General features: G+C 58.1%; 1 protein-coding gene across 4 annotated transcripts; it reads left to right on the top strand.

The window, feature by feature from the left end:
* Positions 1-250: 250 nt before the first annotated feature.
* Positions 251-14939, top strand: EPN1 (epsin 1). 4 transcript variants are annotated; one of them, XM_038527685.1, is made up of 11 exons: positions 251-452; positions 2971-3288; positions 7471-7720; positions 8694-8818; positions 9247-9321; positions 9878-9961; positions 11474-11759; positions 12414-12524; positions 12747-12830; positions 13973-14230; positions 14330-14939. In XM_038527685.1, the coding sequence occupies exons 2-11, from the start codon at positions 3061-3063 to the stop codon at positions 14536-14538; spliced, it is 1710 nt and encodes a 569-aa protein (XP_038383613.1). In that variant the 5' UTR covers positions 251-452; positions 2971-3060; the 3' UTR covers positions 14539-14939. The 4 variants fall into 4 exon arrangements, with proteins under 4 accessions (XP_038383613.1, XP_038383616.1, XP_038383614.1 ...); XM_038527686.1 differs by having other exon boundaries at positions 301-452; positions 2955-3288; XM_038527687.1 differs by lacking the exon at positions 251-452 and adding an exon at positions 824-954.
* Positions 14940-15594: the final 655 nt, after the last annotated feature.

Genomic DNA, 15594 nt, shown 5'->3' with positions numbered 1-15594 from the left:
TCGGCCGCGCTGGCCGGCCCTCATCCTTCTAATAAGGCCTGCTCTCCGAGGTTGACCCCTGGGTTTTGCTGGGGCGCCTGCGCGCCGGAAGTGACGCTGAGCGGGGGGGTAGGGCCGCGGAAGTGGCGGCTGCGTAGGCTCCTTGCGGGCTAGTACGCCGGGTGCTGCGCAGAGGGAGGAGCGCGTCGCCACTTCCGCTTCCGGTCCGTCGCCTCCGGTTGCTTCCCGTCCGCTCAGCGGCTCCCCTCCCCCGCCCGGCTCTCTGCGCCCCTCCCGGGCGCCGGGGCGGCGGGGCCGTCGGCGTGCGGCCCACTCCGTGCTTCCGTCCGTGCACCTGAGTGCGCCTGTGCGTCCGCCGCTCGCGGCCAGGCGCGCGCCCCGCGACACCGAGGCCGAGCGGGGGCAGGGGGTTGCCCGCCATGACCCCCCGGAGCCCGGCGTGAGGGGCCGAGGTGAGCGCGGTCCAGGGGCGCAGCGGGCTGAGGGCGCTCGGGCGTCCGTCGCGTGTGGCCCATTGGCTCAGCCCCGCGGCCTTTGTGTGTGTGCGGCCAGCCGGCCTCGGGTGTCCGCCGGCCTGCGCCCTGGCCTCGGTTGCTGCGGGCGTCGCTGTCCGCTGGGATCCGCGCGCGGCGCTAGGGGTGACGGCCGGGCTTCGTGTCTGCAGTTCCCGGGTCTCGGGGCTTACCTGTCGCCTGTTTCCCATTCATTGCCGTCCTCGCGCTCCTCCTTGCAGCCCCGGGCCCCCCTGTGCCCTCCCGCGGGTTCTCGGGAGCCGAGCTCCGCGAGCAGGCCCCATCCGTGCTCGCCGGCCTGTGGTATATCTGGGGTGACACCCAGGCCCCCTCGCCCGCCAGGTCGGGGCTGTGGGTGTGCACGGACGTGGCCCTGCGGTCCGCCGCCTGGAGCTCTGGATTCCATGATTGCTCACAGATCCCGACCCGCGCTCTGTGTTCTGTGAGTCCTTTGAACGCCCCTCGCAGGATTTGCCCTCGCATTTGTCCTCCGTCTGATCTGATAACCTTTCTTTGAATCCGTTTATTTTGGAAAACTTGGTCCCATCCTAAGCAGTACCTGAAATCTTAGCTGTGTGATGCCCTGACGTTTTTTCTAACGCACTTTCCTACAATTGCACTTAGAATGGAGCATCTTCCATTACCACACTTTTGGAAATGCTCTTTGCTTTTGGTAGTGACTGGCAGGCAGCGTTATTGAGGTCCCACTATGTGTGGGACAGGGAGCTAAGCACTGTATGTACCCATCGTATGTAATCACCAGGCCTGCCAGGTAGGAATTCTTTGCTGTGTGTCAGAGTCGTGCAGACTGGCTCCTGTTGGTAGCTCACAGCCAGAGTTTGGGTCCAAGCTTTGTGTGTTCTGTACCATGTTTTTCTCCTGTAAATTTGCAGTGCCAGGTTGCTATCCTTTCGTTCTGGGTCTCTGTGTTTGCTCTGTGTCGTCTGCCACGTGTCTGTCTCCTTTGGCTTCAGCTTGCTGTGTCTCCTCCGTCCAGGTTTCTTGACGCCTCTTTCTCCACTTGTTTGTCTTGTTCCTGTTCCTCTGCATCCTCTGTGTTGGTCCCCTCAGCTCTTCACCTCAGTGTTTCCGGCTGGCCTGCTCGGCCCCCTGACTGTGTGTGTCTTTGTGTGTGTCTCAATGCCTGAGTTCAGAGCTGGGGCTGGCTGCCTGTCCCAGGATGTAGGCGGGTTGTGGGAGGCTCGTCGGCATAGATGTGGACTGTGGTTGTCAGAGTCCACTCTGGAGCCAGGGAAAGGCGGCTCTTGCTGTGCCTCAGTTCCCTACCCTGTGAGATGCTGTGAATCATGGAGTTGGGAGGATTAGTTGAGTCACTGTGCATAAAGCACGGGGCAGAATGCCTGGCCCAGAGTAGGGTCATGTCACTGCTTGCTGTCACGGTCACTGTCTGCCTGCTTCCCAGCCTTCTCTTTCTTCCGTTGCCTTCGTTCCAGCACCAGTTAGTTTAAAAGTGTAAGTTTTGGTGTCCAAGCAGCCAGAGGTTGAGTCTGCTGCTGTGCTGGGTGTGACCTTGGCTGAGTTGTTAAGCCTCCATGAACCCTTGTCTTCTCGTCAGTTAGAATGAGGCTGGTGGCATTGGATGAGATAATGGTCATCTTTTGGTCCAGGAGTGCCTGGCATGCTGCAGGGACCTAGGCAGCAGCCATGCTCATCCTTATCTCTCCTCCCTGAACCTCCAGCTTTCCCACCCTTGGGACGCCTCGTACCCCTGGCATTCCCCGCCTCTCGCCTCTTTGTTCCTTTCTGGTCTCCTCTCCATGTGTCCTTGTGTCTGCCTCAGGGTCTGTCCTGTCCACTCCTGCTCTGGAGGTTTTCCCTGCCCTCCCTCCTTCCAGCTCTTCTGAGTCAGCTGCTCTGTTTGGAAAAGTCACATCCATGTAGACGTGGTGTCTGTCCCCCTGGAGTTCAAGGGTCGACTGTAGCTACAGAGTTGGACTAGTATAAAGTCACGAGGGTGGCACAGTCTGCCTCTGGAGCCCCTGGGCAACAATGACCATGGTGTTTGGGTGTGAAATTTGGGAATCTTACGCGGAGCTCTTGGGAGTGACCTGGGCAGTGAGGGAGAGGAAGAGCAGGGTGTTCATCTCGTGTTCACAGCATACTTCCTATCCACTGGGTTACGGGATAAAACCCCACTTGTTAGAGCGGAAAATGGAAATGCCAGAGTTCCTGGCCCACCCAAGGCAGGTGGCCGGGATGTGCCTAGCTGAGGTGTCCCAACCTGTGATCCTCTGTGGTACATTCTGCCTCGCTGAGCAGCACCCCCAAGCAGGAAGGAGCTGGGCATGTTTGAGGAACTGAAAGGTAGACTGCCTAAGTCAGGGGTTAACAGAAGCCAGAAGCTTCTAGGCCCCAGGGGCAGCGGGGAGCCCCAGGAGGGTGTGCACCAGCCAGCCCCAGGTCCCACTTGTGTTTCCAAAGGGTCTTTCCTCCTCAGATGCGGTGACCCAGCAGCCCCTGCCGCTGTCTGCTTCTTCGAGCTTCCTCCTCTCACTACACCCCAAGGGGCTCGCCACCACCTGCCACCATGTCGACCTCGTCCCTGCGGCGCCAGATGAAAAACATAGTCCACAACTACTCGGAGGCCGAGATCAAGGTCCGAGAAGCCACAAGCAACGACCCCTGGGGCCCATCCAGCTCCCTAATGTCTGAGATCGCGGACCTCACTTACAACGTCGTTGCTTTCTCTGAGATCATGAGCATGATCTGGAAGCGGCTCAATGACCATGGCAAGAACTGGCGGCACGTCTACAAGGTCAGTGCCCGGGCTGCAGCGGGCTTCACGTGCACACGTCTTCATGGGCAGGTGCGGGGCTCTGCTGGGAGTGCCATCAGGTCCAGCCTTCCCAGTTTGCAGGAGAAGCTGGAGTACTAGGTCTTCACGTGAAATCTCTCTCCTTTTGTTCCTCTTCTCATTTAACAAGGGCAACAAACACAAGGGTTTAAGATTTTGAGGCCTGTGACTTAAATTCACTTTGAAAACAGCGCATTCACAAGATTCATCCACATAGAGGGTCGAAGCAGGTGCATGGTGTTCGTCCTTCTGTGCACACACAGCCCTGGTCCCTCTTGGGGCAGCTGGTGTCCTCAGCTTGTGTGTGGTCTTCCAGGATGACCCGTGTGTGCGCGTCCCCAGGCACCAGGGAATTTGGGGGCCGTGGTACCATCCTGTATCAGAACACAGAAGTGCACATGAAAACCGGTGGATTTGATCACATCTAAGCTGTACCCCAGTTCTAAAAAAAAAAAAAAAAAGATGAGTTTAAATATTACAGATGGTTTCACATCAGAATATAGCAGATTTGTTACCTTTTTTCCTTTCTCTCTCCTGTCACCTGCTAGTTACCCAATGATGAATTTTTAAGTGGTCTGTGATGTATTGCTTCTATGAACAGGACTGCCATGGATATCCTTGTATGTTTGTCATTCTCTAGAAGTGGAAGTTCTGGGTCGAGGGGCGCATGCCTGTGTCATTTTGGTAAATGTAGGTAGAGTGCCCCTCAGAGAGTCTGTTGACTGGTCCCCAGTGACACGTGCATGTGTCCTCTTTCAGTGAACAGACAAGACCATGGGTGGTGGTCAAAGGGAACATGTCTTTGGGCAATGCTCAGTGAGATGGTTTCCTGTCTTCTATCCTGGGGCCTGGTGTCCTCCCCTTGGGTTGGGAATTGGCATTGGGCATGGGCTGGGGCAGGTGCCCAGGTCCCACTCCTGGCTGTGTGGCTCAGAGCGGCCTGTGGACCTCCTTCCATGTGAGGGTCTGGCTGCTGGGGGTGGAGCTGGTGTGAGGTGCAGCAGTGTCAGGGAGTCCTCTTGCTGCCGACGCCTTTGAATGTTGGTTGAGGGCCTACTCTTTATGGCCACGGACCAGGCAGATGAAGCCCCAGACCCATGGACTCCAGCAGGGGCCTGTGTTGTCCACGCTCTGTCCTGTTCCTGAGACCTGAAAATGCTCTGGCTCATTTGTATGCCCATCTCAACAAACCTGGGGTGGGTCCTCATTTCCACAGAGTCTGTGCTGCCTCAATTATTTGGCTCTTTGTTGTGAAGGACTGGGTGGTGTTTGTGTAGCTGAGAATCAGGGAAAAGGTGGGGAGTCTGGATGAGCCTTCGTGTGGAGGTAAAGGGAGGGGACAGGACTGGGAGGGCCTCTTGAAACCTTGAGAGCAGCTTGGTGGGGCTCATGGACCGTGTGGTAGGGAGATGAGCCCTATGGGGCTCTGCTCTGCTGGAGACATGCTGCTGTGGGCACAGAACCCCCGTGAAGTACATTTTTTGGTCCCTCTTAGGAGGGGACACTGAGGCACAAGGAGGGCAGGGGGTGGGAGAGGAGCCCCATTCTCCTAGCTCAGTTGTGTCACCTCCTGCTTCAAGGACTTAGCGGTCTCAAGTTTTTTTTTGTTTTTTTGTTTTTAAGATTTTATTTACTTATGAGAGAGAGAGAGAGAGAGGCAGAGACACAGGCAGAGGGAGAAGCAGGCTCCATGCAGGGACCCTGATGCGGGACTCAATCCCGGGTCTCCAGGATCACGCCCTGGGCCAAAGGTGGTGCTGAACCGCTGAGCCATCGGGGATGCCCCAAGTTTTGTTTCTTAAACCGAGGTCAACACGCTATGGCCTGTGGGCCAAAGCTGGCCTACCACCTGTGTTCGTAGGTAAAGTTCTGTCGGTGCGGACAGGCCTGTGCGTCTGCGGCTGTGTCCTCTGTCACATGGAGCTGAGGGGTCAGCACAGGGGCCGTGTGGCCTGAAAAGCTGGGCTATTGATCACCTGGGCCTTTTAGAAGAAGGTTGCGGTCCCTGTTTTAGACTGACTCCCATATGCCAATGTTGTTCCACCTCTGAGCAAGTGGTTTTGAAAATTAACAGAGGCTGTTGGGTTGTCCCGCTGCTTGCTTTTGAGAAAATGTTCACTTTTGCTGTTGCGGCACCCATCTTGAGCATACAGCCTGATCTGCTCTCTTGCGTGCACACACCTGTGTAGCCAGCACCCAGATGGAGACAGAGGGTGTCCCTGGCTCCCCCAGGCTTGCTCAGCACACCCCTCCCCCAGAAGCATCCTACCCTGCCTTCTGTCTGCCAAGCTCGTTCTAGAACTTTCCATGGGCTCATGCACATGGTTCTTTGTGTCTGCTTAGGTTGGTCCCTGCCACATCTGGGAGGTTTCTTTACATTATCTTGCTGCGTGTGCTGCTCGCATCACATGAGCACACTGCCTCATACATGTGCATTTGACTCTTGGTGGGTGTTTGGGTTATTTCCGGGTTCACTGTCTATTTAACTGTACTTCGAAAGTTTCCAGAGCCCTGGAAACGAGTTCTTATAATTTTTTGGGTGGGAGTCCCATCCTGGACTGAGGCAAGGTTTATCTGGGATCTGTTGGTCTCACATAGTTTAACTGTTGGTCTGACCTGCTGGGAGACTGGTGTGTGATGTGTGCTATGTGCTGCCCTTCTAGTCCGAGCACAGCTGGCCCAGGACTGGTGGAGCCTGCCTGCCTTCTAGCCCAGGTGTGACTGGCAGCATGATTGCTTCTTTCCTTTCCACTGTAATGCATAAACACCCCAAGGGCTGGTTAAAGACTAATCTGTGATTACAGGCACACACCTTCAGGAAGCCTGCCAGATCCAGGCCTGGCTCCCGTGGGTGGCAGGGAGTTAGTGCTGACCCACAGCAGGGCTCCCTGGCAGGTCCTGCAACTGCTGAGCCAGCTCAGCTGAATCAGCCAGGTCCTCCCTTTGTGTCACCTTGTTCTGGGGCGCACACTGAGGTGCACCCTTGTCTGCGGCCTTGTGGATTTTTTTCTCACGTGTGTCTCTGTGCGTGTGTTTAAGATTTTATTTATTCATGTGAGAAAGAAAAAGAAAGAGTGCGGGTATGCGTGCGCACAAGCTTGAGAGACAGAGGCAGAGGGAGAATCAGGCTCTCCACTGAGCAGGGAGCCCGATCCTGGACTCAATCCTTGGACTCTAGGATTTGACCTGAGCTGAAGGGAAATGCTTAACTGACTGAGCCATTCAGACACCCTCTCATTTGATTTCAACTTGTTGAAAAGAGACTTTGTTCTCCTGTCCTAAAACACAAAAGCTATCACAAGGTGCTCCTGCGTCCCTGTCCTCTTGTTCCTCCTGTTCCCAGGACACACATGTCCCCTACAGAGAGCCAGGATCTCAACCACCCCTGCAGGCTCGGCACCTCCCTCCAGACTCCCAATTCGGGTAAGGGAGTTGCCTCCCTGTCATCCTCAGAGTGGGAAAGTCTTAAATTGGAGGTGGTGACACTTCCCAGGTGTACAGGACGGTAGGGGAAGCAGCTCCATTCCTGTGTCTTGGGTGCCTTGAGTGTTGTTTAACAGGCATGTCTCTTTGGCTGTCTTACTTTGGGTTTTCCTTTTAGAGAAATAGAGCGGGGTCTGCACCCCTCAGGGAAGCCCAGGTGGGGCTGCAGTGACCACACCTGTTATTTCCCTACTTATGTCTTTTTATCGAGACACATGTAGATGCCATGCCGTATGAGTCACCCTCATAAAGCGCGCAGTGCCGTGGCATCGAGCACGTTCCCAGGGTGGGCAGCTGTCCCCGCCGCCCTGGTTTAGTGTATTTCTGTCATCCTGAACACAAACCCCTTCCCATTAAGAGTCACCCAGCCCCTGGCAGCCATGAACCTCCTTCCTTCGTGGATGTGCCTGAGGATGTCTCACGTGAGCACAATCGTGGGCCGTGTGTGCTCTGGCATCTGGTTACTTACACTCAGCATGTCTTCAGGGTCTGCAGGTGGCAGCACACAGCTGTGCTTCGTCCTTTCTTATGCCCAGGTAGTGCCTGCTGTGCTGATGGGCCACGTCTGTTTCTCCACCTGCTGATATTATGTGGGTTGGTTATGTGGGACTGGGATCCTGGCTGCCTCGTGAGTGACTGGTGTGCCCCCCTGCCCCGAAGGCCATGACCCTGATGGAGTACCTCATCAAGACCGGCTCGGAGCGTGTGTCTCAGCAGTGCAAGGAGAACATGTATGCTGTGCAAACGCTGAAGGACTTCCAGTATGTGGACCGTGATGGCAAGGACCAGGGTGTGAACGTGCGTGAGAAGGCCAAACAGCTGGTAGCCCTGCTGCGTGATGAGGACCGGCTGCGAGAGGAGCGTGCCCATGCGCTCAAGACCAAAGAGAAGCTGGCACAGACTGCCACTGGTGAGGCCTGCTGCCCCCAGGAGGTCCAGCCCAGCCTCCTCCACCCCGGCTTTCTCAAATACCCTGGTGGCCAAGGGTCTGGGCTGCCTCCTTGCCAGGTGCCTTGTGTCCAGGTGCTGAGCCCTCTTGCTCCCCTCCTTCCGAGCCAGGTGGGCTAGAGTTCAGCTTTAGGCTATCCCCTCACAGGAGGGTCCTTCCCTGTCCCTTCCCCCACACTGTGGGACTCGAGAGCTGAGAAGTGTTCTGTTCACCCCCAAATGTTGACCAAGAGCCACTTGAGGGCCCAGGTATGTCCCTGCCCTCCACCCAGGCCCTGGAGCTGCCATATGGTGCTCCCTTGGTCCTGCTGGGGGGCTGCCCAAGGTCAGAGATTAGTGACAGCTCTCTGAGGAGGGCCAGCTGGGAGGAGAAGGTGGGCGTGTCCCCCAAGCTTAGCTGGTTCTTTACCTGTTAGGCCCTGTGCCCCATTCATCCCTCCTTGCAAGTGGTCACCTCCTTCTCATTCTCTGTCCCTCCTTCCCTTTCCTCCTGCCAGTCACCTCTTGTGTCAGTCACACCCAGGATGGGGTTGGGGGCTGAGGATGCTGGTACCGTCCTTCCCCTAATGCCAGCTGGTCCCTGCCACACAGTTCTCCACTAGCTCTGAAAATGCAGGCCCTGGACATGCTGGGAGCTTTGTGGGACCAGGGATGAAGGACCTGTGTCCCCATGGGCTCTGTACCAGGCCCCAGGCATACAGTGTGGGAACTCCGGTCATGGGCTCTGAGGCTCCCAAGCTTCCTCCCTCACCTGGTGGACTTGTGGTTTTGGGCCAGCAGGGCTGTCCTTCCTTGACCCCCGTCCCTCATCTCCAGGGGGTGCTGGACAAACCTGGCTCACCAACCTGCCCCCACTCCCAGTGGAAGCCCAATGTTGGGGCTACAGGGTCCCCTTCTTTTTTTCCACCTGTGTCAGTTGCTTTTTGCCACTGCAGCCTCCTCAGCAGCGGTGGGCTCCGGGCCCCCACCCGAGGCAGAACAGGCGTGGCCACAGAGTAGCGGGGAGGAGGAGCTGCAGCTCCAGCTAGCCCTGGCCATGAGCAAGGAGGAGGCTGACCAGGTACTGGCCTGGGTGGGTGTGACGGGCGCGGCAGGGCGTTTTGACTTTGGTTCTGCCATCCCATCTCCATCCCTCACCCCTCAGCTCCTAAGGGCCTGTGCTCTGTCTCCCCCTCCCCCACCTCTCTTGCTTGTCGACTGTCCCTCCCTCCCTGCTTCATTCTGTCTCTCCCTCCCCTTGCCCCCCTCCCCTTGCCTTCCTCTCTCCTCGTCCTGGGCATTCTTGTCCCTTCTCTCAGGGATGCCTGTCCCTCACAGCTCTTGTCCCATGCTTGTCTCTCTGTGTGTGACTATGTCTGCGGCTCTGTCCATCCCTGGCTCTCCTCTGTTGTTCTGTGTGTGTGTCTGTCTTTTCTCTTCTCCTTCCCCCTCCCTCTCTCTCCCCATCTTGTGTCCCGCCCCGGCCCCTTCATACTCTCTCTCCCCCAGCCCCCGTCCTGCGGCCCCGAGGACGACGTCCAGCTCCAGCTGGCCCTTAGTTTGAGCCGAGAGGAGCACGACAAGGTCAGAGCAGCCTCCCTACCCTTCCCAGGGCTCCCCTCAGACCTTCCTCAGGTCCCTGCCTCCTTGCCCCTCCCTGCTGCCCCCTCCAGCCCTGTCCCTAGTGTGCACAAATTTGCCTCAGCATTTCCAGCTATGGGACCTGTGTCACATGGGTCCTCAGTTGGGTCCTCAGGTGGGTGCAGTCCCAGTACGGGAAGCAGGTGCCTTTTAGCTGCTCTCGGTGGCAAGGGAGCCCTTTCCTCGCCCTCCGCCACGGTCCAAGGCTTGGTCCTCTCCAACCAGCAGCAGTCAGGCATCTGGTGGGAGGGCCCATCTTCCCCTGGGCCACACGCTTCCCAGGCCTGTCAGAGCAGTGCCAAGCCAGGCCCACCTCCCGCACACCATCCCTACATCCCCGTTCCCCCAGACCACACGTTCTTCCCCATCCCCTTCTTCTCACACATTGTCCACATCCCATTTTAATTTTGTCACTTTTGTCTGTGGGGGAGAGGGTTCTTGGGCCCCAGTTGCTCGCATTCTTAGCCGCCTTCGCTGCCTGCTTTCATGACCCAAACAGGAAGAGCGGATCCGCCGCGGGGATGACCTGAGGCTGCAGATGGCTATAGAGGAGAGCAGGAGGGAGACCGGTGGCCAGGAGGAGGTGAGCATGGGCAGGGGCCTGGGACAGGGTGTCAGGGTGGCAGCGGCAGCAAGTAACCATCTTCTTGTGGACACGTGTGGAGACTGGAAGATGCTTGTGTCGGAGACCTTTGCCTGTATCTGCTACGGGAGATGTTGCTACTGCTGGTCAGTTCTTGTGGCTTAGTAGAGTGAAAACCCCCACCTGGTTGCGCAGGAAGGGGACGGCATAGAGTTCATCCACACTCACATTGTTCTGGACCCCGAGGGTTGGTGGGTGAGGGAGACCTGTCTGGTCCCCAGCCTTTGGGCCTCTAGGCCCCCCAGTGGAGACAAATGAGGTTTGGTGCTGTTTCAGTTTTGTGCTGCTTTACCCCTTCTCTTGGCTCTGAGAGTGGACGGGGTTTGCTCCACATGTCAGGGCCAAGGTCACCCGTGTAGCTGGGGCATCCAAGTTGGCCTCCTCTGTGGTCTCACCAGGCGTTGTGGGTGTCCTGAGCGCCTCCACAGTGAAGGAGTGCAGACGCCCTCCTGATCGGCAGGGGGGTGGGGGGCAGCGAGGTTGGGCTGGCTGGCTGGTTAGCCACGGGGGTGCCCTTGATAGAAAAGCTTGGGCACCTGGGTGGCTCAGAGGTTGAGCATCTGCCTTTGGCTCAGGTCGTGATCCCGGGATCCTGGGATCGAGTTCCACATTGGGCTTTTGCATGGAGCCTGCTTCTCCCTCTGCCTATCTCTCTCTCTCTCTCTCTCTCTCTATTTCTCATGGATAAATAAAATAAAATAGAATAAAATAAAATAAAATAAAAACAGGAAAAGAAAGAAAAGCTTGCTCAGGCCAGCCTTGGCCAGAGGGTCTCACTGATGCCTGACAATTCAGTGTCCTGGAGGAAGGTGGCACCAGGGTTGCAGGGCTTTGGTCCCAGCACCCTGCCACTTTTGTCCTGTGGGGACAAGAGGTGTGGCACTTCTGTATCCAGAGATGCTGAATGCTCTGGTTAGCTGGGTTCATCCCCGGATGTGGGGAGATTGTATGCACAAGGGTGTATGTGTGCATACGGGTAGCCATGGACATCTGGAGTATGTGGTGATGCGGGATGAGTGCTCAGCCTTGGGCCAAGACTATTCAGGGTGGACTCGGGTTGGGAGACCCAGGCAGACCTCCCAGAGGGTGAGTGAGGGGTAGCTTTGGACCTTGGCCTCTGTCCTTGCTGCGGCTGGGGACTGGGAGTGGATGGAGGGTTTTGGGGCAGGGCCAGGTGGCACTCTTGGCATTTGGTGGTGGCTGGGCTGGTGGTAGGGGAGGCAGACAGAGCTGGGGCATAGCGGGAATGGGAGGTGGGGAGGCTGACTCCTCCTGTCTCGTGGCCCTTGGCCGTCCCTCCTTGGCTGTGGGGCTTCCCCCATCACACCCCATCACACTCCAACTCACTCTCCCCTCTCTTCTTCTGTAGCGTCTGTCATCTAGGTTCTCTTCCCAGTCCCCTGGCTACACTGCTCATGCTATATATGCTCTTTGTCCTTTTGTCTCTTGCAGTCATCCCTCATGGATCTTGCTGATGTTTTCACGGCCCCGGCTCCACCACCAGCCTCAGACCCCTGGGGCGGCCCAGCGCCCATGAGTGCCCCCACCTCAGACCCTTGGGGTGGGGCCCCTGTCCCTCCAGCTGCTGATCCCTGGGGTGGTCCGGCCCCTACACCAGCCTCTGGGGACCCTTGGAGGCCTGCTGCCCCTGTGGGGCCCTCAGTTGACCCTTGGGGTGGGACCCAGGCCCCTGCTGCTGGAGAGGGGCCCACGCCTGACCCATGGGGGAGCTCTGATGGTGAGTGCTGATTGTCCTCCTGCTTCAGCCCCCACATCCAGTGTGCAGTCTGGGATATACCCTGGGGACAGGAACAGATAGTCAAGTGGATGACAGGCAGCTGTGGGGGTCAGATAAGACAGCCCAGAGGAGAGTGAGTGAGGGAACCTTGAAGGACAATGGGAAGGGTATCGGGCTGTTGGGGTGTGGAGAGGCTGCTAGGGTGGAGTCAGGGTGGGGTGGCTGCAGAGCCTGGGCATAGGCAGGCTGGGAAGGGGTCACATACCCTGTGGGGACTTCAGGGAGCTGTGGGGGCTTGAGGTGTGGAGTTGGGCACATCTAGGTGAGGCACACACCCAAGGCTGCTTTCCCAGCTGGGGAGCTTCTTAGGGGGCTTCCTAGGGGCACCAAGGCTGAGGAGGGCTTTGCCAGGAACGGATACATGGGCAGAGGCCCAGCAGTGTGTGAACCATGGTTAGATTATGGGGACAGGGCTGGCTGGGGCTGGGCCCGAAGCCCCTGGGTTATCTAGCTGCATCCTACAACATTGGTGAGCAGGGTGGGGCTTTGGGGAGGTGATGGACCTAGAAGGGAGAGGCTGGAGGAGATGGGCACAGATTCTAGGTAACAGTGCCTCCAGCCACCAGCCTCTCACATGCCTCCTTCCTCACCCAGGTGGGGCCCCAGCTGGCGGACCCCCTGCCTCTGATCCCTGGGCTCCAGCCCCGGCCTTCTCGGACCCCTGGGGAGGGTCACCTGCCAAGCCCAGCACCAATGGCACCACAGGTAGGTACTGGGTGGGCTCTGGGGTCAAGCAGACAGGGTCTGAGTGTGTGTGGTGTGGGAGGTGTACAGGTGAATGTGGGATGTGTCTGGTCTCCTCAGTGCTGGGAGGCAGCAGGAGGCCGGACCCCTCAATGAGCTGAGCCGACATCCTGGGTGCTGGGGGGCAGGGGGAGCGGGAGGCTGATCTCTTTGATGAGCTGAGCTGGTATCCCGCCCATATAGCAGTGGGGTTTGATGCTGAGCCAGATGAGTTCTCTGACTTTGACCGACTGCGCACAGCCCTACCGACCTCTGGGAGCAGCACAGGTGAGCCCCACCCCACCCACCATCCCCACCCTGGCCCCACCCAGCCTGTGGGCTCCTCAGCAGGTGGTCCTGCAGTCCCTGTGGACTGCTTCTGAGTGAGGGGTTAAGCAAGGTGGATGTAGCTCTCAGATGAGACCTAGCACCCGGGCAATTTTATTGAGGCTTGGTGTTGTATCTTCAAAAAGAGTTTTAAGTTTGTTTTAAATAACTTTATACTTAGAGAAAACTTGCAAGAATAGTGAAAACAGTATAAAGAGTTCTCTCTGGAATTTCCCCAAATACTGACCTGATTGATTTCTTTCCCTGGAATGTTTCTTTGGGTGTGTCTGAGGGCCTGACCAGCTATACCTGGGTTGACAGCAGTGTGGCAACACAGTGACCACAAGGGGCCTCTGGTCACCGTGTCCCCTTCCTTGCATGCTCACTGCTGCCTCAGGGTAGCACCTTGCCCAGCAGGCGTCCTGTCCATGGGGCACCTTGTCTTTGGGCGTCCTGTCTCCTGCATCTTCTCCAGGCAGAGATAAGACCCGTCCCTGCGAGGTGTTGGGAGGGCACAGGAGCCTGTACCTGGGAGGTGCTGAATGTGTCTTCCTGCAGCAGTGGTATTCCCCTTGCTTCCTTTCTTTGCTCATCTTTGAGTGAGTCAGACCTGTAGGAGCGGGAGGATGCAGGACAGATGGGAGGTGAACCGAGAAGGACAGGCAGGGCCCCCATAGTCCCGACTCCTCCCCCAGGGCCCTTGGTTACTGCACAGTCTGCAGTTGACATTCCTTTGGGCCTTTTCTTGTATCTCTGCACCAGTTTGTGCATTTCCTGATATCACAAAGGATTCCTAAATCTCTCTTTTTAAGCCAAATGTCAAGCTAACAGAAGTCACCGAGGCTGCTAGGATTTTGTTTGCCCACCATGAAGCTTCTGTTGAGGACCAGGGAACCAGTGGGGCTTCTGTGGGACCAGAGGAGCATCCCTTAGGTCATGTTGCCCCTCACTGGCTCTTTCCCAGCAGTCTGTGCCCTGCAGGTTGTCAGCTGGTGTCCTCAGATGCGTGTCCCTCCCTGGGCTCTGCCTCACAGGACCACGGCCTCCCTGTACCAGGTCCCCACTGCTCGTCTTCCCCTGACCCCCTCTCTGGCTCCTTCTAGGGGAGCTGGAGCTGCTCGCTGGAGAGGTGCCCCCCCGCAGTCCTGGGGCATTCGACATGAGTGGGGTCGGGGGCTCTCTGGCTGAGGCTGTGGGGAGCCCCCCACCCACAGTTGCTCCAACCCCCCCACCGCCCACACGGAAGACACCAGAGTCATTCCTGGGGCCTAATGCAGCCCTCGTTGACCTGGACTCGCTGGTGAGCCGGCCAGGCCCCACGCCGCCAGGAGCCAAGGCCTCCAACCCCTTCCTGCCAAGCGGTGAGTGTGGGCCTCCTAGGCCGGTCCTGCCCACTGACCTCCTCCCCAGGCAACCCCTGACCCTGCTCTGCATGTCTCCTCTTCTCTTCTCTCCTGTAGGAGCTCCGACCACTGGCCCCTCCATCACCAACCCCTTTCAGCCCGCGCCCCCTGCGACGCTCACCCTGAACCAGCTCCGGCTCAGCCCTGTGCCTCCGGTCCCTGGAGCACCACCGACATACATCTCTCCCCTTGGCGGGGGCCCCGGCCTGCCCCCTATGATGCCCCCAGGCCCCCCAGCCCCCAACACTAACCCCTTCCTCCTATAATCCAGGAGGGAGGGGGATTTGGCCTGGTCTGGCTTCCCCCATTTCTGCTCCTTGAGAGACCAGTGTTGTGAGTGCATGTGAAGCGGGGGGACCCCCGCCCCCACCCTAGCACCCTCCCCCTCCTGGGGCCCACTCACACTACACCCTCTTCCATGTCCCCCCACCCCACCTCCCTGGAGAGAAACTGGACATGGGGGATGGGGAGGGGTGCTGGCCAGAGGAGGACCCCTTTCCTGTGGCATTAGAAAGGGGAGGGACAGCTGGGGGTCCCCCCATCCATCCCCCTCCCTCCCAACTGGCCCCTCAATCAGTGTTTGAGCCTCCTCGTCCCCGTTCGCACCCCTTGGTGAATCCTTGGTGATAATTTTGGCAACTTCAGGAATAAATGGCAATTCTCACGAGTGTGGCTCCCATCCATCTCTTCCTGCCTCAGTGGTTTGCTCCAGCTCTCCCGCTGAGCTGCTCTGACCTGTCCCCATTGTGGGCACTTGTAGGGGAGGGGCAGGAGGGGGGGTCCCGTGGGTGTGTTGGCAGAGGAGGGCCAGAGAGGGGCTGGCAGGGGTGGGGTGGGGTGGGGTGGGAGGAGGGCCTGGTCTGTGATGGGCCTGTTCCTCCAGACACAGAGGCCCTGCACTGTGCTCCCAGCCCAGGACCCCCACATGCACCCTGCCCTGCTCCCCTCCTCCCTGGGATATTGGTGTGTGTGCTGGTGTGGCCCACTGTGTTAGCCTGTCCTGCCTGTGCGTGTTCCGTCTCCCCTCCTTGTGCCTGTCTCTGCTAGCCTCTGCCAGCCTCTGCCTCACCCTCCCTTGATAACTTGTCTGCCTTCCGTGTGGAATCCTGTCCTTCTGCTTGCCCCCCCCACACTCCCCGTGCCTCCCCACCCTGCATATGGAGCCCACACCCCTTCTGAGCCATCGGTGTGCACAATCCCTGCTGTGCTGGGCTGCGGCAAACTCCGAGGCAGTAAATGCAGGACGCCCTATCAGGGCAAGCCAGCCGGCTGCCTGCTGATTTTTGTAAATAAAGTTTTATTGGAACACAGCCACTCATTTT

The sequence above is a fragment of the Canis lupus genome, chromosome 1 (genome assembly GCF_011100685.1).
Source record: "Canis lupus familiaris isolate Mischka breed German Shepherd chromosome 1, alternate assembly UU_Cfam_GSD_1.0, whole genome shotgun sequence".
Classification (NCBI taxonomy): domain Eukaryota; kingdom Metazoa; phylum Chordata; class Mammalia; order Carnivora; family Canidae; genus Canis; species Canis lupus.
This window is presented reverse-complemented; position numbering and strand designations above follow the sequence as displayed.

What these genes read in the sequence shown, in the direction of transcription:
- EPN1 (XM_038527685.1), top strand. Translation starts at nt 3,061, where the DNA reads ATGTCGACCTCGTCCCTGCGGCGCCAGATGAAAAACATAGTCCACAAC. An exon ending in GCAAGGAGGAGGCTGACCAG is followed by an intron (nt 8,819 to 9,246) that starts GTACTGGCCTGG and finishes TCTCTCCCCCAG; the next exon opens with CCCCCGTCCTGCGGCCCCGA. An exon ending in GCCGAGAGGAGCACGACAAG is followed by an intron (nt 9,322 to 9,877) that starts GTCAGAGCAGCC and finishes TGACCCAAACAG; the next exon opens with GAAGAGCGGATCCGCCGCGG.